The 27,158-nt window shown below is 48.9% G+C and overlaps 1 protein-coding gene and 1 long non-coding RNA gene across 5 annotated transcripts in view; one reads left to right on the forward strand and one right to left on the reverse strand.

Annotated features, from left to right (window-relative positions):
* Positions 1 to 4,035: 4,035 nt before the first annotated feature.
* Positions 4,036 to 27,158, reverse strand: part of A1CF (APOBEC1 complementation factor) — a 28,838-nt gene continuing 5,715 nt past the window's right edge. The window contains exons 1-11 of one of the 4 annotated variants that reach the window (XM_064662168.1): positions 26,348 to 26,485; positions 23,768 to 23,902; positions 23,361 to 23,491; positions 21,682 to 21,920; positions 18,379 to 18,543; positions 15,063 to 15,160; positions 13,857 to 14,127; positions 12,217 to 12,398; positions 9,584 to 9,720; positions 8,765 to 8,898; positions 4,036 to 6,337 (exon numbers count right to left, since the gene is read on the reverse strand). In XM_064662168.1, coding sequence (XP_064518238.1) covers positions 6,186 to 6,337; positions 8,765 to 8,898; positions 9,584 to 9,720; positions 12,217 to 12,398; positions 13,857 to 14,127; positions 15,063 to 15,160; positions 18,379 to 18,543; positions 21,682 to 21,920; positions 23,361 to 23,491; positions 23,768 to 23,902; positions 26,348 to 26,446 — 1,743 coding nt within the window. In that variant the 5' untranslated portion in view covers positions 26,447 to 26,485 and the 3' untranslated portion in view covers positions 4,036 to 6,185. Of the gene's footprint in view, positions 6,338 to 8,754; positions 8,899 to 9,583; positions 9,721 to 12,216; positions 12,423 to 13,856; positions 14,128 to 15,062; positions 15,161 to 18,378; positions 18,544 to 21,681; positions 21,921 to 23,360; positions 23,492 to 23,767; positions 23,903 to 26,347; positions 26,486 to 27,158 lie in introns of those variants that run through there. The other 3 variants (XM_064662167.1, XM_064662169.1, XM_064662170.1) reach the window with 3 other exon arrangements.
* On the forward strand, positions 22,060 to 26,381 carry LOC135417753 (uncharacterized). Its single transcript, XR_010432192.1, has 3 exons — positions 22,060 to 23,254; positions 24,399 to 24,498; positions 26,143 to 26,381. It is a non-coding gene; the product is annotated as an uncharacterized LOC135417753 (long non-coding RNA).

The following is a 27,158-nucleotide window of genomic DNA, read 5'->3' on the forward strand; positions in this document are numbered from 1 at the left end:
CTGAAGACCTCACACATCTGTGGCACAGACTAGATGCTGGGTGAGAAAGACTTTGGGGCTGACTTTGTCCACTCTTCTTGTGTTAAGCTCCTGCCCAGCCCTCCAGCCACAGCAAAGGGGCAGCAGATGGCATTTCACCCTCTAAATATCACTTTGGGACACATCAAAAAGATCAAAATTAAGGATGTTTACACGTGCCAGAGAAAACACACCTTTCAGATCTGGATTTTTTCTGGGGCCCGACAGTAAATGTTTAATAAGCTCCAATAATGTGTACCAATTTTGTATGCAATCTCTTTAATTCTTCAGAGAATCATCAATCAGATAATTTCGCCTCTCTTTAACATCAGTGGGAGAGGATGAATTATTCATTTTAAACCAGCTGCAATCAGTCTCAGAGATCCCCACCCGGAGGAGCTCAAAGCACTCGCAATATGGAGCCAGGAAAGAGAGAGCTTGGAAAGAACATCGCTGGGAATCCAATCCCTGAGGATGCTCCCGATGTCCTTTCCCAGTAACTCACCCAGCCAGCCCTCCTGCCCTGCTTTCCTTGGCAAAATCACTCTGTGGGCAGCACTGTGGGATACAGGGAGGGGCAGAGGATGCTGCTGTGCCCTGGGATCAGTTTGCCCAGGGCAGAAACACTCAGGCTGTAAAATGATCCAGAAAGTTCATTGCAGAGTTTGTCCCGCTTTGCTCACGTTTCCATGTGGGGCCATGTGTGATCACAGCCCCTTCCAAGAGGGTCAGAGCACCTGTGTGAAACACAGGGGCTGCTTTTTGGGCTGGAAATGGTGCTGCCTAATGAATCCCAGCATAACAGTCTCTCTCTCCACTTGCTGTTCCTCTTACACTGCATAAGCCACAGTGAATTGCACAGGAGTGCTCTGGTTTTCCTAAAAGAAATACACCAGGAAAAAGGAAATGGTGTTTCACTTTTTTCCCCCCACTGTGGTATTTCTTTTTTTGTTTGTTTGTTTCTGGTAATTTTGTCTCTATTATTGCATAACGTTAACTGTGGATCTCTTTCAGTAGCACTGAGCGTGTTTAACGAAGCAAAGTTGAATTGTACAGTTAAAATGCTCATGGGTAAGATCCACCCTCTAAAACGTGAGCATCTGACCCCAAAAGAGAGTTTTTAAGAAGCTGGAGTTCCTCATGGGAGAGGAGGTGTTGAGAGGCAGAATTAGGGTGTCTGGAGAGTTCCCCCCGTGCCCCAGAGCAGACAGCGTTGTGAGACACCTCTTAGCAGCTGTTTGATTTGGCTGGCAGCAGTGGGCACAGGCTTTTGGAAGTTTAGGGGGCAGGGGGTTTTGCGACTTTCCCTAATTTTTTGTGTCTAGAAAATTCAGCAGCTCCGAGCGCCGCGGCAAGGGAAACCCTTGGTTTTATTTGCTCTCTAACAGCATCGTGGCTGCCTCCTGCATCTGGCACACAGCGACTGGGTGCCGACCGAAACTTTTTGGGATGCTGCGCTGGGATCCGGCGGCCACTAGGTGCCAGTGCCGTTTTACACAAGAACGAGCTCGCCGCCGAACAGATCCAAAGCTCGGAAGAAAATGTTTTCAGGAATTTGGGCGCCTCGCCAGCTGTTATAAATATAGCACTACTCATCAGAGCTGCCCGTCCCTCCCCGGGGCTGCTCTCCTTCCATGTGGAGCCGCCTGTGCCTCGGGCTCGGGAGATGGGCAGCGCTCCGCCTGGTTTAGTTCGGTTGTCGTGGGACACGAACTACTACGGACTCGGGAAACTTTGTTTGTGACTGCGCCACCGCTTTCCTCCTGTGCAAAGTCCTGTTTGTACGGCGCAAATTCCAAATTCACCGGCGGTATTTGGAGCTGCAGAGGAGACCCTGAATTAGGATCTGACCCCAGGCACTGGAGGGAGGGGGGAGAATCCTCTGCTGTCTCCGGGCTTCGGTGCAGTCTTTGGGATTTGTTTGATCCTGTGGTTGTCTGGTGCTTTTTCCGTGCATCCCACAGTGGATATCTGTGTGCAGCCTCTCTGCAGGTCCACCAGCAGCTCTCTGATTTTTAACCTCTTCATAACTGGGGCTTCACGTGCCCAGGGTGGGCCTGGGGAACAAGGAGTGTCACTCTTCCGAGGTTTCTCTTAACCAGCCCCAAACCTGGATGTGCACGGTCCCCATTTCCTGCAGATAGCTGGAGCCAGGCCAGGATGAGTCTCTGGGCATGGAGGTGGCAGGGCATGTCCAGGGAGAGAGCAGCCCACCCCAAGCAGCCCTGAGGGAGAGGCTGTCTGAGCCCTGCACTGGCCCTTAACAAAGGGCAGCCAAGAGTTGCAGTTTTAGCCAAGACTGAGGTTTTGGGGACACACAGCACTTTCCAGCCCTGGAAAGAAAGGAGCATCCCATCAGAGCACCATGAGCAGCACCAGGGTTAACCCCCAGCTGGTGAACAGCAGTGATTTGTGATCCCTGACTGGAATGTCACCATTCAAAGGTGGCTTTTTGTTGTTTTGTTGTTTGGGGTATTTTTCCCCCTAAAAAAGAGAAATCCAGGTAGGTGTCTGATGCAGACATGAGATGGCCTCTGAGAGATTTAGCTGGACTAGTGGGAAAAGGGAGCCATGCAAGCTCAAAGATAAAGCAAATCCCCTTGAAAGGCACTGGAGACGTTGTCCCATGAGGGGGTTTCAGTGGGACATGAGAGAGAGTTTCCATGTGGGACATTTGGGGGTCTATCCAGCTCCAGACATGCTCAGGCATGTTTTATTCCCCCTTTACACCTCAGATGTGCTGCAGAGACCTCCAGGAAAGGGCTGGCTGGAAGAAGGGAGATGGAAAATGCAGGTTTTGTACCTCCTGCCTTACAAGCAGCCAAATATGAGGCCATCTGCTGATTTTTCTGGGCCACTGATCTTCTCATCACGTACACCTCAAACATGTTCAGACTTGTTGGTGGAGGATGGATGTGGGGTTTGGCTCTGTCTTGTTTTCCACTGGGAACCCACATCTTTACAAAAGGGAAATTATGGTGTGGTTTTTTTTTAAGTTGGGTTGTGGATTTGAGATTCCTTGAAAAATCATTCTGGCTCTCCGAAAGTGATCATCCAGCTGCTGCTGAGCAAAGAGGGAATCTCAGCTCCCGAGGCGGGGGGAAACATTACAGCACAAAAGCAAACTCTGCCATTGCCCTGGTTTCAAAGAAAAGGAAAGCAGGACATCAGGAAAAGCTAATGAGGGAAAATAAAGGAGCTGGCAGAGCTGCTGTTCTCACTGGAGCCCAGAGCACAGCTGACCTCTTTGTAAGTCTGTAAGAACAATGTCAAGTTATTTTGGCTAAATCTCTTTTGGCTTGGTAGGGAGGCTTTTTTCTGAGGGCTGTGTGCTCTCAGGAGCAAGGTACCAGACCTTCCTCCCATTTCTTGGGCTCAGGATCTCTCTGGGAAGGTGCAAACCCAGAATCCTTTGTACCAGGTGTGGAAGCAGGAATTGCTGTTCCTCAGCTGCTGAACTACGACGGTGTTCCAAGGAGCAGCTTCTCACCCTGAAGTGACCAGAGTGTAGCTGATTTACCTATTGGTGACCTGGCAACAGGCTCTCCTCAAGTTGGGGCCAGTCCCTCACAGTCCTGACCCAGGTATCAGCCATGCCCTTATTTTTGCAGCCCATCTTCCCCCTTATTCTTGCACGTTGCTGCCTCACTGTTGATCTCACCCCAAGAAATCTCCGCTGGGACCAGGCAAGGAACAATTACCCCTGTCACCAATTTATAGCAAAAGCAATTCCTGTAGCTCTGACAGAGAAATAAATATTGACTGGAGAGCTGATGGGAAAAAATGCCAACCCCCTTGATTGTTTTACTTAAAAGTGCAGAGGTGTAAACCTGCTGATTTTCTGCTGCGTGAGCTCGACGGGTGTCACCAAGGTGCAGTGGAAAACACCCCTGGCACTGCTGAACAGCCTGTGACCCTGCCTGCCTGACCCTCCATCGATCCCTACGGAGCAGAGTGTGCTCTTATTGACCACACGGGGGCTGGAACTCGGGCTATAAAAGAACAGAGGCACGTGGCTTGGCTTACAAAGTTTTAATGATGTTTCAAAGTCCAGTGAATGTCCTCGGATTACTCTAAAATTACAGACCTGCTTCACAGAATTTAATCCCAGTTATAATTTGCTTGTAATGGATGATTGAGATGCCATTCCCACTTCATTCCCTTTAAACATGCACGATTGTCCTCCAGTAAATAGAAAGTGTGATTATTTTTTTTTTTGCTACACTCCATAGTGTTAAAACTCTATACAAATATTGTACTAGTGTACAAAAATAAGTGCTTCATGCACACACTTTTTTAATACTGCTTCTTGCCCTTTCCTTTGACATCTTTCTGAACTCATATAAATAGCTGAAAAAGCAGACTAAAGTCACTGAACAGGCAAAGTGAGAAACAATTCTTGCCAACAGTGGCCTTTGAGAGAGACACACTCAGGGACGTGTTACTCGTCGGCAAACACGACTTAAAGACATAGACAGAAGAGGGGAAAAAAGCCACAAGATCCATAACACTCTTGGTTATTCAGCCCTCTGTGAACAGGTTTGTCATTTCAAGTGTGACCAACAGCAGCCACAGAGGGCTTGTAATACCTTTAGGGTCACCCCAACGAGGTACTTTATAAATAGGAGGGGTCTAACGGGACCACAGACTTCACAGCTTGTGTGGTTTTGTTCCATTCCGAGCGAAGCCGAGTCAGCCGGAGCATGAGAGTAGAAAACACTGCCTTCCCAGCAGCCAACACCTCGTCACAGACCTCTGTGCCTCGGACAGTTTTGGGGATGCATGGGAAAAACTCCTCCTGGAATGGCTTGTTTGGTGCCACATCCCGTCACCCAGACCAGGTGGGAAATTTGGGGCCAGATCTGTTGGACTCGATGGGTGTTGTCAACCCAGCTGTAAACTCTCCCCCCTCAAAAAAGGGGGTTTTTTTTCTGGTCCTAGACTGAATTTTCACAGTGTGCATTACTGCATAGGATATCTCCAGAGCATCACTACTCCTGCCTCAATCCCATGGCAAAAATAAACGGGTAATGCCCTCCTGCTGTAAAGCAAGGGGTGCTCTCAGCATCCCTAAAGTGTTCAGACACAACACCAACCTCTGGTGCTCTCCAAAGCAAGAGGTACCTTTACTGCTGTTCCAGTAAATTCAGTTTTGGTGGAATGACAGCAGCCAGAAGCCTTGATTTGATGTGTAAAGCAGCACTGGCAGCCAGGCAAGGCCTTTTCCAAACTGTGGAAATGTTCCTTGGATATCATTTTGTTCCTGTAGAGGTGCCTGTTATTACTGGGCCATGGCTGTGAGCTCTCATGCTCTAATTAAGTAGAGAACTGGCCTTAATGAATAGCTCTTTTCTGGTCCTCAGCCTTAATAGTCCTGAAAGTTTTCCTGTCTTTCAGTGAATGTTCCCATTTGCTGGGAAGAGGACAAAAATGCACCGTTATTTGCTGATTTGCGGACGTGGTTGGGAAGGAGCAAAGCAAGAGGGAAAGCTCTGCTCAGTGCTTGCCTCCTGCTCTAAAAATCGAATCAGCATGGCAACCAGCCCGTTTGGCTGGGCAGAAAGGTTTGTTACAAGTGACTTTTTGCCTTGGCTGTGCCAGAAAGAACCTCCAAGACACCTGAGGTGCCTGAACACATCGCCACAGTGCTGGTGGCAGCGAGAGGCAAATCCATGTGGCCAAGGAGTCAGGGCTGGAGGAGGAATTTTTGGGTGAATGTAGGAGAATTCCTGATGCATGGAGGGTTTTGCTGGGGACACCCCTTCCTTCCCCTGTCCCGTGTCACAACATCCACGGGACCAACTGTATTCAGCACAGGTCGTTGCTTGTAAACACACACACAATAGGCTGTACATATATATATATATTATATATATATATACACACACCTGAGACCTGCTCATTTTCTAGGCTGAGCTTTTGCTTTCTACTGTGAAAATCTGATTCTGAGCGATTTTTTCCCTTTAATTTCTCCCTTCCCCCCCCCCCCCCCCAAATATCCCGTTACGAACCTAAAGAACTCCAAGACCGAAACTCCGACTAAGATGAACCTCAGGCAACAGGTGAGTTTAAAATCGAGAGGGTGTAAAAATTACCAGACTGGGATACTTTTTTTTTTTTTCCTTTCTGCCTGTGCTTGATTTCAGGGACCTTGACTAAAGCCAGGACTAAAATGCTCCGTAGCCATCGCTGCGTGCGGCGACCGCGAAGGCGGGATAGGCTTCGTACGCTGCATAAGTTGCTAAATCCTGTCCCACAGTCACTGCTTGTTTGAGCTGAGTGGCTGTGACAGTGGCAGCTGCATTAGCAATGGTGTATCCTGCGGGGAAAAGGGAAGGAAAAAACTGCAGATTAATGAAAATCCACTCCAAACTCACCATCACCTGGCAGGTTTTGATCCCCCGGGGACGGGGATGGCCTAGGGAGCGATGAGCTTCTTAATGGGAATGATCTAATTAAATTAAATAGGTCATTGCTGGCATGTTTTTTCAAAGGGGGCTGAGAAAAAAAGCTGGAAAATTAATGCACTTCCTCACCTACAGTTTGTTAAAGACGGTGCTTGAAAAACACCTCTCTCTGTGAAATATTTTTTCCGTAGGTTTTGATTATTTCTGAGCTAAGAGGGTGTTAATGTGCTCTGTACCCGTCCTCCCACGTGTGGCACGAGAAGGGCAAGAAAATGACATAATATCAGGGAAATTTGGGCAAATTTCGTGAAGAAATTATGGCTCTGATACCCTTCACAGCCAAACCACATGGAATTCAGGACAGTCAGGTCAGAGAGGAGGGAAACTCCCTCCGTGCAGCATCGAGGAGGAAATATTTAGCAGACTGGATTTTTTTTTTATTCCCGTCAGTTTCTAATGGAAAATGTGGTTTCAACACTTCAAAGTTTTCCATGGGAAGATGTTTGCTTTGCTGAGCTGGAGTGAATCACTGGGGAAAAACAAATATGGTTTGGGGCTGGGTTCTCCGAGGGCAGCTCGTTGACCAGAGCACACCATTGTGTCGTGAAAGAATCAGGAGTTAAGGCAAAGCCTAAATTTGGGAAGAGCAGCTGGGGTGGGGTATCCATTGGATCTGCTGGCTCCAAAATCTCTGTCTGACCAGCTGGGCAATGGGATCAACTCAAGGTCAGTTAGAGCTGAGCTCCTCCTGCCGGGGGGGAACGGTGATATTGGGCAACGCTGAGCACACGTTGCCTCATCAGAAGCGTTATTTTGGGGGAAAACATGAGAAATTCACCTTAATTTGAGTGACGTGGCTGTTCAGAGTATTTTCTCCGCACAAGCAAAGCGAGGTGCAATGTTTTGACCAGGGACTGAGTGTTTTAAGGCATATCTGCCACCATCACAAGAGGAATGAGCTGCTACCCGGGCATGGCCTGAGCTGAGCTGGCCTTCAGCAAGCCCTGATCAAGGACCAGTGCGTGTGTTGCAAGCAGAGACTTCAATGCTTGTCAATTTGTTGTGTTTCCAAGACAAATAAATAATGGTGGGTGAAAGAAAAGGAGAGATTCTAATGAGGCAGTAAGTGGGGACTGGATTCAATAAAGAGCCCATTTGGTTTCCACGCTGCGGAAGCCCTGCACAAACCCAGACAAATTGATTTTTCTGTGGCTTTTGCGGACTCCTGTGGCAGGAAGCCGGATAGATTTTTATTTTTTTAAAAAATCCATCCTTGAGACACTCCAAACAACTCAGTAGTACTGACTAATGCATTCCTCATGTGCAGTTTGGCGTGTGCTGCTGCCACTACATCAGAATAACCATCATGCTGGAGAGCATGGTGAATGTAATGCCTGTGAGCTGGGTTCCTGGGTTTTCCATGGCTTCCCAAGCTGTTTGAAGCAGTTGCAAGAGCTATTGAATATGAATTCCCAAACTGGGAAAAAACCCAACCCCTTCCAGTGGGGGTGTGAGAGCTGGGATCAGATCCAAACTTTCACGTCAGTTCTTTGGTGGGTGAAATCCTAAGTGTTGGTTCAAAGGGAGCTGGGGGTTCTGGGGGGGAGATGGATGGGCCATGAATCAAACAACTGTGTGTCTTTGCAGTGAGGAAGATCTACTCCATCCTGGGTGGCATCAGCCAGCAGGTCCGGGGAGGGGACTCATCCCAGATGTGCCACTCCAGTTTTGGATCCTGCACCTTGCCTGGGACTCCCAGTTGAAGGGAGGCATTCCCAAACTGGAAGGAGTGGAGAGGAGGTATGTAGCTGGGATGGGCCCCTGGGTAGTGGGGTTCCCCATCCTTGGACACTGCCCCAGCTCTCCTGGACACAGCCCCACACAGCCTTCTGCATCTGTGGCAGGGTTGGAGCAGAAACCCCCCCACCACGGTGCCTCCAGCCTGAGCTACTCTGTGGTTTGTACCCTGTAATTTGGGTAGTCCTGGTTTAGAGATAAATTGCTTTGTAGGCAATAAACTGGCACAGGTTGCCCAGAGAAGCTGTGGCTGCCCCTGGATCCCTGGAAGTGTCCAAGGCCAGGTTGGATGGGGCTTGGAGCAACCTGGGCTAGTGGGAGGTGTCCCTGCCCATGGCAGGGGGTGGAACAAGAGGATCTTTTAGGTGCCTCCCAAGCCAAACCACTCTGGGATTCTGTGATAAAACTGCCCCACACACAAGTAACACGAGTCAAGGCACGTGGGGGGGCACAACCAAGTCAGGCTCGCTCTCAACACCCGCAAGGAAGCAGCCGGAAAAATAACATTCCAGGAGACTTTTGCTGTACAGACCTTCCCGTACCTGGAAAAGCTGGTGCTGCTGGAGGCACCTCTGCCCCCTCCACGGGGATGCCCAGGCTCTGCAGGGTGTACTCTGCCGCGTAGGTTTTGGCCTCGTCCACGTAGGCGCTGAGCTTGGGCGGCGTGAAGGGATGTCTGCGGGCACAGCAACGTGTTAGCTGGGTCTGTGTTCCCCGGGGCTTTCCTGCCAGGTCTTTTGGTCTGCCTGTAGCTGCCATCATCCCACACAGCAAACAGGAGCTTTATTTTCCTGTGCTAACAGGAGCACTCTCCTCGTAGTGGGCCGGTTTCCCTGCTGAGGTTACTGACCCCGGCTCTCGTTTTGGACACAAAGTCCTCTCAGAGTTTGTTGTGCTTTTCTCAGTCGAAAACAAAACCAAAAAAACCTGCTGTGTTTTTTCTTTAAAATACACAGTCAGAGGGTGTTGTGTTTTTTTTTTTTTTTTTACAGTACACAGCAAAGAGTGTTTTAGGTCAGAAATGTCTAGAATCGTATTTGGAGCCTCAATAGCAGCATGTTCCTTCAAGCTCCTTTCATTTCCCCACAGGAGCTATGGTATGTTTTATTTCTGTCTTAAAAAGCCCCCTTTTGCCTGATTATATCTGGCCTTCTATAATGTTTGCACCACCAGAGAGAGAAAGCACCAAGCATGGCAGACATCAGTCTAGTTTAGGTTGTGGATGTTTTTCTCCCTAATACATTAAAAAAAAAAAAAAAGGAATAGAGACCCGTGTGACCGTGCTTTGAGGAGAGATTTTAGATAAAATGCCATTTAAAAAATGAATCCTAAACCTCAGAATACCTCAAACAATTACATACATGGCGGGGTTCTGGCTGGCAAGGGCAGGGATGGTGATTTTGTACAGGAAGAGCTGTCTTTGATCTTGGCCGATTGCAGAGTGGAGCTGGTAAACAGGCTGTCCCCAGTTGTTTTTCTGGCAGATTTCTTCCAAGATCTAGAAGAAGAAAAGGGGTTTTTGCTCAGGTTAATTGGTGCACAGAAGCCTTCTCACCCAGCCCCTGCACTGGGCAGCTGCCTTCCTTCCCTCCAAGGGGTTTTCAGGGAGTCGTGGCAGCTTCCTCAAAGCTCACAAAACATAAAATAAATGGCAGACAGGTTACTACAGCCCCCTTCAAGTATAAGATTAATCTAAATGTTTTCTACTTCAAAAACCTGTTTAATTCCTGAAGTTATTCCCTGTTAAATTGGATGCCTTTGTCCTTTTGCTGATTAGCTGCTTTATTCTGGTTTCAGAGTGGTTTTCTTTGAATTCTCCTCAAAAACTCCATATCTGCTCTCCTACTTCAGAGTACCAAAAAAACCCCTTGAGTTGCATTCATCTTCACTGCTCTGTTGACCCCCTGGCTTAGTGGGTTACAGAGCATGAGAAGTCCAAATAGCCTTCTTTTTAAAAAGAAAAAAGGTTGTGTTTCCATCCAATTAATTACACAGGCTTCAGCAGGCGACTCCTGCTTTTAGTTTGAAAGGGAAATGCTGAACCACGTTGCCCTCAGTCCCAGCACAGCTGATTCCATGGTAATTGGGAATTGCTGTCCAGAAACACTCCTGCTTTGCCTTTGGATTTCAGGGTTTTTACCCACAGAATCACAGAATGGTTTGGGGTTGGAAGGGACCTTAAAGCTCATCCCGTTCCACCCCCTGCCGTGGGCAGGGACACCTCCCACCAGCCCAGGTTGCTCCAAGCCCCATCCAACCTGGCCTTGGACACTTCCAGGGATCCAGGGGCAGCCACAGCTTCTCTGGGCAACCTGTGCCAGGGCCTCCCCACCCTCCCAGGGAACAATTCCTTCCCAATATCCCACCTATCTCTGCCCTCTGGCAGTGGGAAACCATTCCCTGTGTCCTGTCGCTCCAGACCCCTGTAAATAGCCTCTCTCCACCTTTGTTGTGGACTCCCTTCAGGTCCTGGAAGGCCACAATTAAGTCACCCCAAAGTCTTGTCTATTTAAAATTTACACTTCATTTTATTTAAAATGAAGATGTAAAACATAAACATCGGTGCTGCTTTGAATTTTGCAATCACAGCTCCCCGCTGAAGTTCAGCACCTGGTGTGTAAATAAACAGTTCATTACATTTCTGGACTGGGGCAACACTTGTTCCCCGCTGTCCCAGCACCTTCGTGTGGGTGGCGGGTTTATAATGTCACATCAACATCTAAATTCTCAATAAGGCAGATCTGGGCACCAACACTGAGCACCCCAGCTGAGAACCAAACCATTCCAAGGGGGTGTTGGAATGGTCTCAGCACAGAGGATGGGAGAGCCTGTCCGTGCTGACAGGTATTAATGAGCTTGTCCCGTTAACGAGGCTGCCAGGAGGCAAACTGCAGGGGTTTGTGACCTGCTGTTGTGAGACAGTAGCCAGGGGGAAGATTAGGGAGCTCAGCTGCTGGAAAAATGTGCCCCACAGAGCAAGTCCTCAGTGCTGGAACAGGCACAGTGGGGGCTTGGCAAGGATGGGAAGAGGAAAAGGGGAATTTCAGCCGCCCTGAGGCACTGCAGAACCACTCAGGTGATCTCACACCTCCAGTGGAAGGTATCCCGTGGCAGAGGGGTTGGGACTAGATGAGCTTTAAGGTCTCTTCCAATCCAGGCCGTTCTGTGGTTCTGATATAATAGGGTAAGGGCGCTGTGGAATTTTGTAGGAGGGAAAAAATCCCACTATCCAGTATTCCGGGAGGAAAAAAGGATGTTTTCACAGACTGTGGCAAACTGGATGCTGTGGTAATTCAGTGTCAATAAGCAAAGATGAGCTTCAAAATTCAGGGTGAAGTTGGTTTCTCAGGTTGCTTTGGAGAAGGTGAGGGGAAAGGAGTTACTGTAAGAGCCGGACCTTCAGAGACTCAGGGAATTTGTTCTGAATTTCTCCTCAGCCCTCATCCATCCATCTGGATCCCAGGCCCACAGGCACAACCAAATCAAAAACCTCCTGGAGGTACCAGAGCTTCTGCACTGGGCTGGGTTGTGGTCAACACCTCCTTCCCCATAAATAGTTTGAAAATGTACATTATTTTTCCCTACATGTGCATTCACCCCTCGGTGAAGCCCCAGGGGGTGCATCTCATGCGTCAAACCCTTCTTGGGTGGGAATTTCTTTACCCTCGGTGCTTTCACGGAGGAACAACCACAACTGGATTTCACCTGACCCCCGTGGGTGTTTATGCCAGCTCTCCTCCGTGGCCAATGGTGATCCTAAAGGTCTCCTCCAACCCAGACAATTCTAGGGCTCTGTGAGTGGACGCTGTTCTACAGCGAGGTGGGTGGATATTACAAGGCACAACCAGCACCATTGATTTTTTTAATGTTTTTGGAGGTGCAGGAAGGGATTTAATTAGCAGTCCCCAGCACAGATCCCACCAGGGACCTGTTTTCCCGAAGCATTTTGGGCAAAGGCGACGGTTGGCCGGGATATTGATGCTATTTTCGGTACCTGAGGAGCGAGTTTGATCCCTTGGGGCTTTAGTGTGACGTGGTTCATCGGCGTGAGCTCCATCCCTGGCAGGAGGTCGTAGAGTTTGTCCTCTCCCCTCTTTTCTTTGAGCTGGTATCCTCGGCCCAGGCCCGTGTACGCCAGGTAGCCGCGGCCTCCCAGGCCTCTAACTCCCGCAGCCCCTACAGGTACATTCATGTAAATTTCTAGGAATGTAAGAAGGCATTAAACTGAATCAAATCACGGGAAAAACGACCCTGAGCCTTGCTGAAAGGGAAAAGTTAGCCCTGCTTGCTGGGGGGGGGGGAAGAAGACGGGCAGGAGGCCCCTCTGCGGGATAACCCCGGCTCGACACCGACACCCTTTCTTTTTGGGCTCTTATGCTTGGGTAGGGGAGGCTTTTTTGGGGAGACCTGCTTCCTTCTGACCCATTTCCCATCTTCTCTAGCCAGTTTTGATTTCATGGTGCCTTCCTACCCACATTTGTAGCTGAAATGTGGAGAGGGGACAGCTGGTATCTTTTGTTACCCACCAGCGTAATTTCACCTTCTGGAAGAATTCAGAGTTTATACAATTTCACCCTTATATAAATGAAAATCCCTTTTTGTTTTCCCCCATTACACTTTCCATTTTTCCTCAGGGAACCCTGCTTGGGGGTCTGGGGAGAACATAAGGCGAGAGAGGGATGGTGGATTATCACATCTGCACCTTTCCCAGTGCAAACTTCATAGAAGCTGCTTTCACCTGTGTGGGAAAAACATGAGGTGCAAGGGGTGTTCCTGGCTGCCCTGTCCCCTTCCTTGGGAAGGGAGAAAAACTGGCCATGATGGTCCTGGTTAGCCCTGTTGGGGTGCCACACAGAGTCCCAGCCTGCTGTGGGACTTGGCCATGGGCTTGGGGACACGAGGCACAATCTTTGGAAGAAGGATCAAATGAGCAGATTTATTTATTTATTTTTCTTTTTTTGCTAACCCCAAACTTTCTTCTGCACTTACCAAATGATGTCTGCACTGATATTTAATTTGGGGGTAGCTGAGTCGGGGGGATTTGATTTGGTCCCAGGTGCAGTGACCCAGTAGTTTTCAGAAATACCCTGGTTATTATAAGGTTGATGACCCCCCAAAACAGGGCTCCATCTCCCAGAGCACATCATTAATGGCTTTCTTGATTTCAGTGCTGGCTCCCTACCCTGTATTAGGGGCATGGTGACCTCCTTGGGAAGCTCCATGGCTTTGGGTCAGAAAACACCAGGACTGGTAAAACTTTCCCTGTGACCTTCAAAGCAAAGAGGAAACGCAGCGCTGAGCTGTGCTGGTGGCTGGCTGTGGGGTCTGGCTCTGAAGGGGGGGAAAGGAAAATTGCTTTTTTTTGGTCTTCCCTGCTGGGGCAAAACCAGGATTTGTGGTTTATTTACACTGGCCCGGGGGCAATCTGGAAGCTCTTTCAGGCTTACTCCAGGAAAATGGTGATTTCTTTCAGCTTGGAAGAAATGGGAAAGGGGAAAACTGGGAAGGACAGAGGCCAAACCCCACGTTTTCCATCCCTTTGGGAAAGGGGTCCGGGAGCCAGGGCGGTGTCCAACGACACACGTGTAGGAGGAGCTATTTTGCTGGAGCTGAGTGCTGTGTGGCAGGCGTTACCTCGGATGGAGGGGGGCCGGATGATGCTCCTGCTGCTGAGCCCCTTGGCGGCGGGGAAGTGGAGGTTGGGGATGGCGGCGTAGGCCTGGGGCGCGTAGAACACCGGGGCGCCCAGGTAGGCGGCGGCGGGGTCGTACACGTGCCCAAAGGTGTAGGTGTACTCCCCTGGCAGCACGGGGCCCCTGCCGCCCATGCCACGCGTGTATCTCACGTAGCTGTCCTTGTCCACAGGCTTGGCCAAAGTCACCTCGATGGGGGACCCGTCCAGCACCTTCCCGGCGGGGAGAGAGCACGGCAGGAGGGTGAGTCTCCAAAGTGCACATGGGTTATCCTGCCTAGGGAGGGGGTTTGCTAATGGGATGAGAAAAGGAAGGAAAGCGGCCCCAGAAATCCCCCAAATCCCCCTCCCACAGATAGAAGGTACCAGAGCTTCTGCACTGGGCTGGGTTGTGGTCAGCACCTCCTTCCCCATAAATAGTTTGAAAATGTACAAACACCCTAAGACTTTACACCGAGGCAGCACCGGCTTGGTGTAAAGTCTTAGGGTGTTGAGAGCGCCCATCCCCACCCCCTTAACTGAATCTGCACAGCCTTCCAAAGGCTTCACTTCCCTGCCAAGGAGCTGGTAAGCCTGCGAGATTCCATGTGCTCCTGCGGGGAACAGCAGTAGCACTAAGAATAGGAGCAGGGTTAACACCTCCGTGGGAGCAGCCCCGGCACTGCAGCGCTGGGAATTACGGGCGGCGCAACAGGGACCAAATCCAGCATCCCCCCTGCAAACCCCCATCTGAACTGGGAGCAGATGTTCTGGGCTGACCTTGTCTGTCCCAGTTTGCCATTCACACGCTGCCCTGCGAGTGTTTTTGTTGGCAGACGTGGAACAAGGATGTGAGTGCGAGCCAAGGGAGCCCAAACCCCCTCTTTTGCTAGTTCTTCTTTCAGCTTCCTCTGCTTTCCCCCACACACTTTTTCTGAGCAGTGAACTAGAGTCTGAGCTGGGCAAACATTTAGCATGAATACAGGCAGCCAAAATGAATAGTTTGTGTACATCAGAGCTGCAGAAAAACAGATTCAGGAGTATAAAAGCAGCCTGCAAAGAGAAAACAGGGATGACACCTCCAGGAGGTTTTTGTAGCTGATAAATCAGGAGGCTTTGTTTCAGTGTGTGTAATATAATGTACCCAAGCTCCAGGAATTAGTATTTACCTTCCCATTCAATGCTTTCATAGCTTCCACAGCATGTTCTCTCTTATTGAAGTGCACGAAGGCGTAGTCTCTAATTTTCTTTACTCTCTCCACCACACCTGTAGAAAACGTTGGAGTATCAGTAGGAAATGGGGTTTGGTTGGAGAATACAGGTCTGAAAGAGCAGCTGTGTCAGGTTATGAGCCCTGGGAGAGCAAAGGTAAAAGAACAAGAACAAGAGGATACCTCTTAGGAGGTATATGGCATAGGAAAGTAAATATAGAATGGTTATAGTAGTTCAAGACACCCTAGAAGGGTTGGGGAGCAGTCACCAGTTTCCCTTTAAACTGGAGTGGTTTTCTCCTGTCCATAGTGCTCTGTTGGACACTACCTTTGGTCCTGTGTCTCCCTTCTGTGACAGACCACTAAACTGGCTGAGCAGGGCTTGCACCAGCTACAAGAAACATCACCATGTGATCCCATCTCCATGGTTTCCTGCATGCATGGTGCTTGGAGGCAGCTTCAGGGAAGCTGATGCTCCTGCCATAAAACGAGGAGGCTTTTCTCTTACTCATCAACTCAGGATGTTCAGCAAGAAGGAACAGCCAGTCCTGCCTGGGACAGAGCAGCCCCAGGCACAGGGACAGGCTGGGACTGAAGGGACAGCAGGTCTCTTGCTAAGAAACAGCCTTTCCCGTGTCAGTGGGGATTCCCTGGATGCCCCAGATGGCCTGGACATGGCCCCAGTCAGCCTCTCCAGCTGAGGTGTTGGCCCTTCTGGGAGCGGGCTTGGGCTGGAGACCCCCACCCTGGTGCCTCCAGCCTGAGTCCTTCTAACACCTGTGTGATCACCCAAAATAATTCAAATGTAAATGGCTTCTTGTTCTTCACTTCTGTGTCGTCCCTCTAGAGCTTTCCCTTTCCCTTGTCAGCTGCTCTGCTGTTGGGCACTGAGAGGTTTGTCTCCAAAATAACCCCACCAGTGCTCTTCCCCATGGCCACAACCTTTAGACATCTGTCCTCTCTTTAACTGTTCGTGTTCCCTGCTCCTGCAGCTTGGGGAGCACATCATCAGCCAGCCCAGTCTCCAAAAGTACCACCCCCAAACACATCCTTTGGAAACTCGGCTCAGGGATGCTCAACAGCTCTCCCCTTGGCTTCTTACCTTTTAAAGCTGAACAGGGGCGCAGGGAAATGTCACACTGCCACAAAAACACTTGCCTAGATAAATGCAGGAGAAAATAAATTTCTCTGGTGTTCAGGGGGAGCCATTAGGAGCTGCAGTGGGATAAATGGAGCTGTCCCAGCCCATAACCTGAGCAGCACTGGAATGGTAAGCAGCACTTTGTGTCCCTCTGGGACAGAAGGTGATTTTTCCAAGCCTGAAGCTGTGGGAGTTACATGCTGATGCCTTGTTTACAGGTCGAGGCTTTAATGAACTCGCTGTGTTTTGAAAATCCCCCTTCTGCCTCCCTGGGAGTGTTCCATGACAGGGATCCTCTCCTGAGCCTAAAAGTTTGCTCTTCCCTGCTTCTGCCTCAGCCGGGGCAAAGCAGTGTGGTAGCTCCCCTTGGAGAGAACATCCCTGGAATGTCGGAGGGGGAGCACTGCCCCCTTCAGAACACCGGGAGAGCACGAGCTGCCTGCTGGGAACTTCAGCAGGGATGAGGAATTTTGCCAGAATCCCCAGGGAGCAAGGGCAGGGCTCTTCGATGAGATGTGTCTCTCTCTAGAAGTCACCAAGCACTGAATTTGGGACAGATTTAAGGGGTGATACTTGCAGTAAACCACAGTTTAAGATGCATAAGCAGTGTCTGTGGAGCCATAGACGTGGGAATTGCTCTGTCATGGGCACCTCTGGATCATAACTCCTTTGGATCATCTTTTATTGGGTGACTTGGTAATGTCAAAGCAGCTTCTTAATGCCCTGGATCAAGTGTAACTTCAGGTAAGTGGTGCTGAAATGTGGCTCAGTGAATGAGGCAGAGAACCAAAGCAGGGGAGGGAATCATTGCTTGATTCCCTTGCTGCCTTTTTTGATCCCACTAAAACTGCATTTGCTCTCCCCAAAGCTGAAATTTTGCTGATCTAATGTACCCACTTTATCCACCAAAATTAAAGCTGTCCATTGAAAAAAAAATAACAATTAAAAAAAAAATTCCAACACGAGCACTGAAATGATGAAGTGAAAATTAAAGATAATACAGAACTTCTGCTGTTGTACTGGAAAACTTGCCTTAGGAGCAGAGCAGATGACTGTTACCAAAGTGTCAAAGGGGCATAAATGTGTTTCTGGGGAGTGTGAGCTGCTCAGTGCTCAGCAGCAAAACTGGGTAAATGAAAGAAGGAAACAGTTAAGAGAGGGTGATGACATAAATTTAACTCAGGGGTAAAAGGGGGTCTCCAACAGCTTGATGGTGGCTCAAAGTATCAGGCAGAAATGTTGGAAGGACACAAGAAAACCTCATAAGGAGCTTTGCATTGCAGCCTAGTACAGTAAAAGGCATGTATAGAGCAGACATGAAAAGCTGGTGAAGGAAAAATGAAGCTCTGTAGTGTATTTTAAAAAATTAATAGAGGGAAGTTAATAGGAACGAGATGAAAGGAGATTCACATTGCCAAGCAAAAGTTCCTAATGCCTAATGGACTGTGTGGCTTGGAGAGCTGCAGAAATGGGTTATTTTTACTTTGTTGGTTTTGGGTGGAATTTCCTAAAGCTGGAGCTGCTCAGAAGTAAAATCTCCTTTGAAAGGCAGCAGGATTTTTAGCCCCAACAAATCTACTTGCTTTTTGAAAAAGCCTCACCCTAAGTGCATGTAATATAAATGCTGATTATTCACAAATTTACAGGAGAATGGGGGGGGGGGATGTATGAAAATTACAGAGTTCAGAATTTAGATAGATTAGATAAAAAGGATTTGTATTAAATCACGCTATTTTTATCATTCCTTGCCATAGAAGAATGCTGAAATCACCCAGCTGCTTCACCAGCTCTCTCTTTTTTTTTTTTAAAGAAAGAACTGAAATGATTCCAAATCATTTTTATGACACAGGCATCCCCATGCAGCATTTTGGATCTCTTCCAGTTGCCAATCCCCCAAAAAAGGTTAGCAGTGTCGTTAGCTGGAAAATAAGCTGCCCTTAATGGGATGACATGGTGTGCAAGTTGGGTGGGAGCCTTCAGCCTAATGACCATTTTTGTGGCATTACACAGGAACATTTTCCAGCAGAGAACCAGCTATTTTTATCTCCTCCTTTGGCATTTTATGACCAGAGAAATATTTCCACTTGCAGAGCCGGCGTTTATTCAGGAGCTGCAGCATCAGGGGGCTCCTACCTGGTTTGATGCTGTTGAACTCCTTTTCTATGGTCTCTTCAGTGGTGGAGAGCATGAGGTTCCTCACATAGAGGATTTTTACTGATGACATGGTGTCTTCATCCACCTCCACCTCTGGCTCTGCCCAGTCCACGGCGATGGGGTGTCCCCAGAGCTGGATCCTTCCTTTAAAGGGATTGGCATGGTCAGTGTGTCAGACAGGCTCTGGTTCCTCTCCCTTCTGCTCAGACACTGTTTCGTGTGCAGTGTGAGCAGCAGAGCGGGCCAAATTCTCCAAACACAACCAGAAAAGCCTTTCTAGCTCCAAGCACTGCTGCTTCATTAACTCATTTCCGAAAGCAGATGGTCACACTTGGAGCCTGCTCCCACCAATAGTTCAGGTGCCTGCAGAAATACAGCGTCCAGAATTGAAAGAAATGGAAATATGGCATCATTCACTAAATTCCACATTCCCTGGAGCGCTCCCTCAAAGGGAACTGTATAAGAATCCCTTTTGGCTGCAAAAGCTTCATTCCTTAGATAACACAAAAAAGGGATCCTGAAGTCCTGGCTGGATGAAATGAAACAGCAAAAGCAGGGATGTCTCTGTGTGTGTTTGAATTCCTTTGGGCCCCGCTGGGTGAAGCTGCAGCAGAAGAAAGGAGGGACACAAAAAATAACGAGGCATAAACCAGGGTGTGGGTGTGGAGGGTGAGCCCCGGGGCTCTCCAAGCTGTGGATGAGCTGCTGAGGGGCAGAGAACACAAAGAGCAAACAAAGAGGTGGTTAAAGGTGGTGATGTCTGTCCTTATCACACTGAGGTCCATAATCGTCTGCACTGAGCCACCTAATCCCTTAAGTAGCTGCTTGGTCAATTAGTGACGTTTAATATGTAACCGAGAGGGACTTGTCCCAGAGCTGTGGGAATGGCAGTGAGGAGCAGCACCCTGTGGGAATGGCAGTGAGGAGCAGCACCCCGGGCAAGGCACAGGGCGCTCGGGGAGCGATGCTTTCTTCACCTGCCGCCTTCCCCAGGTGGCACCGAGGGGCTGAACGCTGGGGACACAGCCCGGGGCGACGCCTCCGCTCCTCAAGGCTCAACCCTCCGGCCCCTGGGAACGTGAAAACGCATCCGACAGGAGCATTTCCCTGGATTCAAGGGGAATTTCCCGTGCATTTTATCTCTGCGTGCGTGTGTATTACAAATGTTGCCATTTTAGATTTTATAATTAAATTAATGGTCAAGTTGGATATATGGTTTTGTTGCACTTAGGCAGAATTCAATTGAACCGTTTTATTGATGTTAAATTAGTCAATATATTAAGAAGTGCTGCTGTTGAGTTGAATAAGGTATTGTTACAACTGATAAATCATTTAGATCCAAACCATCGATCCAGTCCAGGCTAAGTTTGGCAAGGGGCTTCACTCCCTTACTGTTTCCCTCCTTACCCTTTTGCCTCCCGGATAAATCATTCTAGATTGCTTTAATCTGGTTTTTCTTTGTGTGTTTTATCTATTTAGTAAGTAACAGAGTCAACATTGCCATAAAACTTTGTCGTGCCTTTGCAAATTTATGTTAAATCAGCTTTTCTTGATACTCTGCTGGTGATTATTTAGATGGCCTAAACCAATCATTTGCAACAGAAGGGAAAAAGAAAATCCTGCAAAACTTTCCTTGCCAGATCTAAAAAGGCATCCTACACTGCAGCTCTGCTTGGATAACTCATCTGAGATGGGGTGGGAGCTACAAAATCAGAGGCTGAGGGTAGGATTTGGAGACTCGTTTTTCTGTATTGGAAGTGTAAATGATCAAACTGAATGGAAAGATGCTGCTCCCTCTGAATCCCTCACGAACCAGCCAGGGGCTGTGGAGTGAGGCCGAGCTGATGTTCAGCTTTCAGCACTGCACAGTCTGATTTGAGCCCCTGGTGAGCAGAAACAGAGAGATGGGTGCTCATGGTTATGTGCCCCTTTCTGAACTGCTGTTTCCAGCTCAGTAGTGGGAAAAACGACCCAGCTGACTTGCAGCCAGGAGCTGAGCTTGGTCCTGCACCAGCCTCTTGCTAAACTTCCACCCTCTTGTTTTAGCCAGGAGACAGGACGAGGTTTTAAATTTTTTTTGAGCTCCATTTTTGAGCGTCTCTGTCTCTTCTACAGAGCTCCCTCAAAGAGCAGCAAGGTTCAGACTAAAGGAAGGGTCTTGATAAGGATATTCCACCTCTCATCCACCCAGTGAATCCCCTGGACACACATTCAGCTCTGGCTTGGAACTTTTTTGCAGTTCCTGCCGTATGTTTGGAACATCAGAAGATGTCTGGCTCCTGCTCAGGCCTTTGAAATTCCCAAAAACTGTTTGCTGAGATGTCCCCAAATTGGAGATTGCACATGTCTGTTCACGTGTGCCCCTTCCATCTGTCTCGCTGCCTTTGCTCAGGATTTCAAGCGCTCTGTTCCCTCGAGGCTGGTTGGCAGCTGTGGCTCTGCCTGCTCCTGCCTTCCTTCTCCATGGAGAAACCATGGAAGAGTGGTGCTGAAGCACAGAGCAGCTGAGTGTGCTCCCACAGTCAGGGAGTTCTGCTGAAGTGAGGCAGAAAACGCAGAATAAAAGGAAGAACAGTGTGAGATATCCCACAATATCCAAGAGTATTCAGTGCTCAGATCATGCTCTTTTTTTTTTTTTTTTCACAGTAGTAAAAAGGATTTAAATTATGCAGGATGTTTCATGGGCTGTCAGATAGAACAGGTGAAAGAAGGCTGGTGGGTTATGAACAAGTCTCAGACCAGAAGGTTTTTGGGATGCTTTCCCCAGCAAGTGAGCTGGGTTCAACAAAGCAGTGCAGAAGCTGTTGAACACAAGAAAGCAAGAGGAAAGTGGTGAAACTCCTGCAAATGCACTGAATGTTAAGTGACTTCTTCATCTAACACCTGCCAAACCCCTCTCTGCTTCACAGTGGCCTTTGTCTGTCCCCCAGCACTAAATTTCATAGACTTATTCTCAACATTGTTTTAAGCAGTTCCTCACTCAAAGTTTTCTTCCCACACGGAAAATAACCTGTTTTCTGGAGCACCCTCAGTACTTTCTCAAGCCTGAATCCGTTCTCAGGTGCCATAACAGAGGCTGTGTTTTATGTATAACCCAAATATAACCACAGGATAAAACACACCCTCCAGCAGAGCTGTCTGGACACACGCAGCCCGGATCCATCCAGCTGTATTTTACCAGACTCCAGCTCCTGAGTGCCCAGCGTGGATAACCAGCGCGGTGCTCCCCCGGGAGCTGCGGTGAACCTCCCCCCTGAGCCAAACCCTTCCCTCTGTGCTGACCTGGGAGCAGTTTCCTCCTGGCCATGGCTGCTGCCCGGTGGCTTTCGTACTCCACGAAGGCAAAGCCCCTGTTCTTGGTCTTGTCTGCGGCGCTGGGGTACACGATGACGTCCACCACGCCGTCCGTCACCTTCTTCATCTCCGCCAGGATCTCCTCCCTCTTCTTGGTCTTGGGGATGCCCCCCACGAACAGGCGGCAGTTGTCCACGCTGGCACACACCCCCAGGAGCCGCCCGTTCCTGAGCACAAAAGACACTGCTGGTTTGTCAGGGGCAGAGAGAGGGGAAGGTTAAAACAAACCCTCTCCCTTGTCCCAAAACGCGAGGCCTCCTGCTTCGGAGCCGGGTGTTGTTTCGGATACTCCAGTGGTCTTGCTCAGGGCAAAAAAGCTGAGGTGGAGGCTGCCACTCTGCTAAATCTCACATCAGAGTCAGGCAGCACAGCTGAAATGAAGGATTTGAGGGCAGGGAGAAAACAAAGTCAGACTTTGCTTTTGCTTCCTGGGATTCTCCCTTTTGCTCTTTGCTGCTACCAGGCAGCTGTGCCCACACCCAGGGGTCACAGCACTGAGCCTTGTGTTGCCACCCAGTATGAGCCAAGATCTGTTGCATTCATCAGTGACTTGTGGCTTCCCACTCATGACTGGGCCTCACAACTGAGGTTTTGGGGAAAGAAAACCCCTTGTCACGGAGAGACACCATTTGGGGCCTCACTGGTGGCAACTGTTGTGCAGATCCCGAAGTAAAAACTTCCTTACACGCACTTTGTTCACCTCTTCGTGGTCAAAGTATCTCTTACAGGTCTTGAGAAGTCAAAAACTTATTTAGAGGAGTCTTTGGAACAAGGGAAGGAAGTGGAGGAGGTGGAGGTGGATGAAGCCTGATCCCTGAGACCTTCCAGCCTCTGATACAAATCACATTTCCAAGCCCTCTCTGTGCCTTGTGATCTGCTCATCCTTAGGGTTGCTAGTAAAGCAGTTCACAACCCATCTTTTTTTATTAAAAACAAAAATGAAAGCCATAAAGTTGCCAGAATGGTTTATCTCAAAAGGCTTTTAAGCAGAGACATCTACTCATCCCACTTTGAACTGGAAAAAAACAGTAAGTGTGGTTGAAATCAAAACAAAACATATTGATGGGCCCATATGTTGTTGATTTCTGGGTGTTTTGTTCCCAATTTTTAGTCACAACCATGAGGGCTTTTTCTGTTCCTTTCTATTAGGAAATGTCACTGTTCTGCCAATTGGTTTCCATCCTATTTCAGCATTTTTTGCAATTGCTCTGTCTCCCAGAACACATCCACGGTATCTGTCACTAGAGAGGCTGTGAATAGGAATAAAAATCAACAACAAACAGCTCAGAGGGGAAGATGAAACAAACAGCAGTGGCTGGGGGAAAGTTAATTTGATCTGAAGCAAAATATTTTTTTCCCGATGTCCTGATGGATTTTTCTGTTGTTGTTGTTTTGTAAGAAATTCCCTGCAAAAGATGTCGACTCTGAAGAGTCCTTTGTACCAGGGCAGAAAGCAGCAACTGCACAGGGAGACAAGAGTAGATCTCCTCTCAAAGCTCAGGTATCTAAATAACTTTGCTCTGAGGCTGCGAGGAAAAATATACCTTACACACCATGTGTAAAATGTACCTTACTCCACATGATGTGGAGGTGTTTGCCAGGCTTACCTAATTTCATAATTATTGAGGGTCTTTATTGCGTTCTTCGCCTCCTGTTTGTTGGAGAAGGTCACAAAGGCATAGCCCCTGTTGTTGCCATTGAAGTCCATCATCATTCTCATTTCATAGATTTTGCCAATCTGCAAAACAGAAAGAAAGAGGTTTGTTGGCAAGGTGGGAGGTGTTTAAAGATCAGAGCTTGCCCAGTCATCACAGAATCCCAGACTGGTTTGGGCTGGAAGGGCCCTTAAAGCCCATCTCATCCCACCCCTGTCATGGGTAGGGACACCTCCCACTAGCCCAGGCTGCTCCAAGCCCCGTCCAACCTGGCCTTGGAATCACCTCTGGTTCAGCCCTGAAAGGCAGCTCTGACCAGCACAGCCCCTGCAATGCCCCCACCCTCCCTGCAGTCTCACTTTCTCGCACAGTGGGATGAGTTCATCTTCAAAGAGGTCCCGGGGCAGTTTCCCGATGAAGATCTCGCAGCCCCTCTCCGGGGGAGGGCCATCCCAGCCCGGGGGGGGGCCTCCGTATTTCCTCTGCCCATTTTCCTGCCACGGAGAGAAAGGAAAGATATAGATTAGATATATTTAGAGAGATAGGTTTTTAAACGTGGATCCCTTCTCAGGGAATGACACTTAAGACACGCTGGAGGCAGGCACCCTCCTTCCCTTCAAGAAGCAGCTCTTCCCAGACTCCTCGGAGGTAACGTGGTGTGGAATGGTTGTCCCACTGCCAAATGTGTACCTGGATAACCCTGTCAGGCTACTGGGGATGGGTGTGGTTTGTACTGAGTTCTGCTAAGGAACATTCAACTCAGTTGCTACTTCGGGTGTCCGAGGTGGAGATGGTCAGATAATTGCCTGGGAAATGTCTCCCTGGCTCTGGGAGGGGAATCTCTGTGGGCTGTGTGTCAGTTATGGACTGTGTAACAGAGCACCTGCAACACTTATAACTTGTCATGATTCTTCATCCAGTCATGAATATTTATTAACAATGAAATCACCTCTTATTTCAGTGACTGATGGAGAGCTTCCTACTCTACAGAGCAAAGAGAAGGTACCAGAAGGGCTGTGTTTGAAAGCAGAAGGACTTTCCAAAACCAGAAGGCATCAGGACCTCAGAAAGAGCCAACAGAGAGGGAAAGGTGGGCATGCAGGAGAAAATCTGGGAGAGAGATGGGAGTGCAGGGGTCCAGCCAGTGAGCCCCGGGCACTGTTGGCATCAGGTTGTGCTGGAGCTGCTCAGTGCCCTTGAAGAGAGACTTTTGTGCCAGCAGCTGGGAGAGTGGAGAGGAAGCAGTGCCTGGCACAAGGCGTGGGGAGGACCTGGAGGTGGGCATGGTGCACCCTGACACCCCCCCTTTCCTGCTCCCAGGAGTGGGGCAGCACTTTCTGCGACTGTGCCAGGGATTTCAGAGGAGGAGGACTGGGCAGAGGAGATGGCAGAGTCAGCCCCACGGCAGGGACAGAGCAGGGCCATCGATGGTGGGTGGCCCCACGAGGGGCAAAGGGTGACACCTGCCTCCCCAGGAGCTCCTTCAGGCAGAGGGCAGATCTCGGCCCCCAACAGGTGTGAAGACCAGTCAATATTTCCTCTTTTTGGTATGTTTTTGCTAGATGGGTGTGTCTCTGTTCTCCTATTTTTAATCATCTTTCCTGTATTGTTTCATTTTCCTTCCTTTCTTCCTTCTTTCCTTCCTTCCTTCTTTCCTTCCTTCCCTTCCTTCCCTTTCCTTCCTTCCTTCCTCTCTTCCTTCTCCTGTCCTACCAGAGGAGCTGGGACTCCAGTCCTTTTTCTATTTTTGGCTCCCTGGCCATTTCTTTGGTCACTTCCCACTCTGGGATTATTCCAGGCAAGCGAATGCCTGTACAGCTGACTTTGGAGGAAGGCCTAAAGCAGGTCAGCAAACAGGGATCCTTACAGGAAAATAGGAATATACCACAAGGTCTTTTAGTTTTCTTGACCCTATAACAGGAAGTGTCCAAGGCCAGGTTGGAGCAACCTGGGCTAGTGGAAGGTGTCCCTGCCCATGGCAGGGGGTGGGACGAGATGGGCTTCAAGGTCCCTTCCAACCCAAACCAGTCTGGGTTTCTGGGATTCTAAGAAAGCCACAGTAAATATAAGACATAGAGAAGTCATTTCTCTTCTGGGTCAGGTACAGTAAAAAGCCACCTCAGGGCCAACAAACCCAGCAGCTGGCCTGGTCTTGGGGCACACCGGATTGAGGGCTCCAGGAAAACGCTTTTTCCCAGGAATCTCGGGTTTTGCTTTGGGCTGTTGTGCCCTCTAGTGCTATGCAAAGCAAGGCAAAGTTCAAGGCCTCCACCTGCCTAAAATTCAGTGGTTTCAGCTACTTCTTCCAGGATGCACAGTCGGTCATATCAGTGCCCAGTGGTTTCGAAAAAGCAGCTCGTTTTGGTGGTGTTAATTGAGAAACATTTCTTCAGGGGGGTTTGGAAGGACATGCCCAGTCTCCACCTTGGAGGCCACCACAGGAGGCCTTGATCTTGGAGACCTTGAAGACTAAGCTGGGAGCAAACCTTTGGTGTCTGGGCAGGTGAAGCACCTGCCTCACCTGTATCTATACAAAAGGCTGACCTGGTGGTGACGTGCTGGACTTCCTAATTCAGTCCAGCCACGCTCTTCTGAAGCTTTATCAGGTGGGTTTTATTTGCTAAACCACCTCTGCAGCCGTGGCTTTGAGACACCAATCCCAACCTTCACTTAGCAGTGCTCAGGGCTGTTTTTTTTATCGTGGTTTTTTTAACCATAACCTTGCATTAAGCAGTGGATTCCCGGAGGAATAAGATCCTGCTCCACAAAGACAGCACCTATTCCGTGTGGTTAAGGACAGCACACGTGTCAGAGAAAAACAGAGGGAAAAGGAATGAGCCAGGAGCACCTCATGTGCAGATTTCCTGCTCGAGCCCCTGCTGAAGCTCCAGGATGAAGCTGGACACTGCACACAAAAGGATGTGACCATGAATTCCTACCTGGATCAAATTATATCCCGTTCGCTGAATTAAGGCACGGAGGGCGGCTTCTTTCTGTGTGCCGGTCAATCCATCCCCGGATTTGTGATTTGATTCCATTGTGAGTGATTAGCAGCAAAAAATCAGGTTAATTAGGGGTGCTCACTGCAATCAAATTTAAGATAAATTAAATCAATTAATACGGCTCGGAGGAGAAAGTCCACCCTCCTGAGAAAGACAACAGGGTCGTTCTTCCTAAATCGGTTATTTCTGAGATAAAAACAACACAAAACAACAGCGACCATGGGGGGAAAAAAAGCAAAATTTATCTCCCTTGAGCATGAAAGTAAATAGCATTTAAACCCACAGTCAGATTTTGGATAGTGCTCCAGTGAGATGCAGGGGGAATTTGTAACCCACCAGTAGTGCTCGAGTCTTAGGAAGGGGAAATATGTCAAATGCTTAGTCCTGCACTGAGTATGTGACAATAGGTCCTTCAGGCCATTGCATGATGTTGACACTGGAAAGGGAACCTCCTACCAACCACGTCCAGCCCTGGGTCCAAATTTGGCCTATTTTTATTTTTCAAAGTAAAGAACATGGGAGAACTTCAGATCTTGTCTGGGTTCAGGGCTTGGGTTCAGATGTTTTGGTTCAGAGCTGTAGTTTTAGCTCCTGGGAAATTGTGGAATTTTTTTTTTTAAAGTTCTGGATTTGGGTTCAAAAAAACACCATAAAACCGAAATCTGAGTCTGCCTCGGGTTCCACACAGGCAAGGGGGTGTTTGTAAGGCGGACTCACCACCTGTCATTTCAGAATGTCCCGTTTTTCC

This window comes from Pseudopipra pipra, chromosome 8 (assembly GCF_036250125.1).
Source record: "Pseudopipra pipra isolate bDixPip1 chromosome 8, bDixPip1.hap1, whole genome shotgun sequence".
Classification (NCBI taxonomy): Eukaryota; Metazoa; Chordata; class Aves; order Passeriformes; family Pipridae; genus Pseudopipra; species Pseudopipra pipra.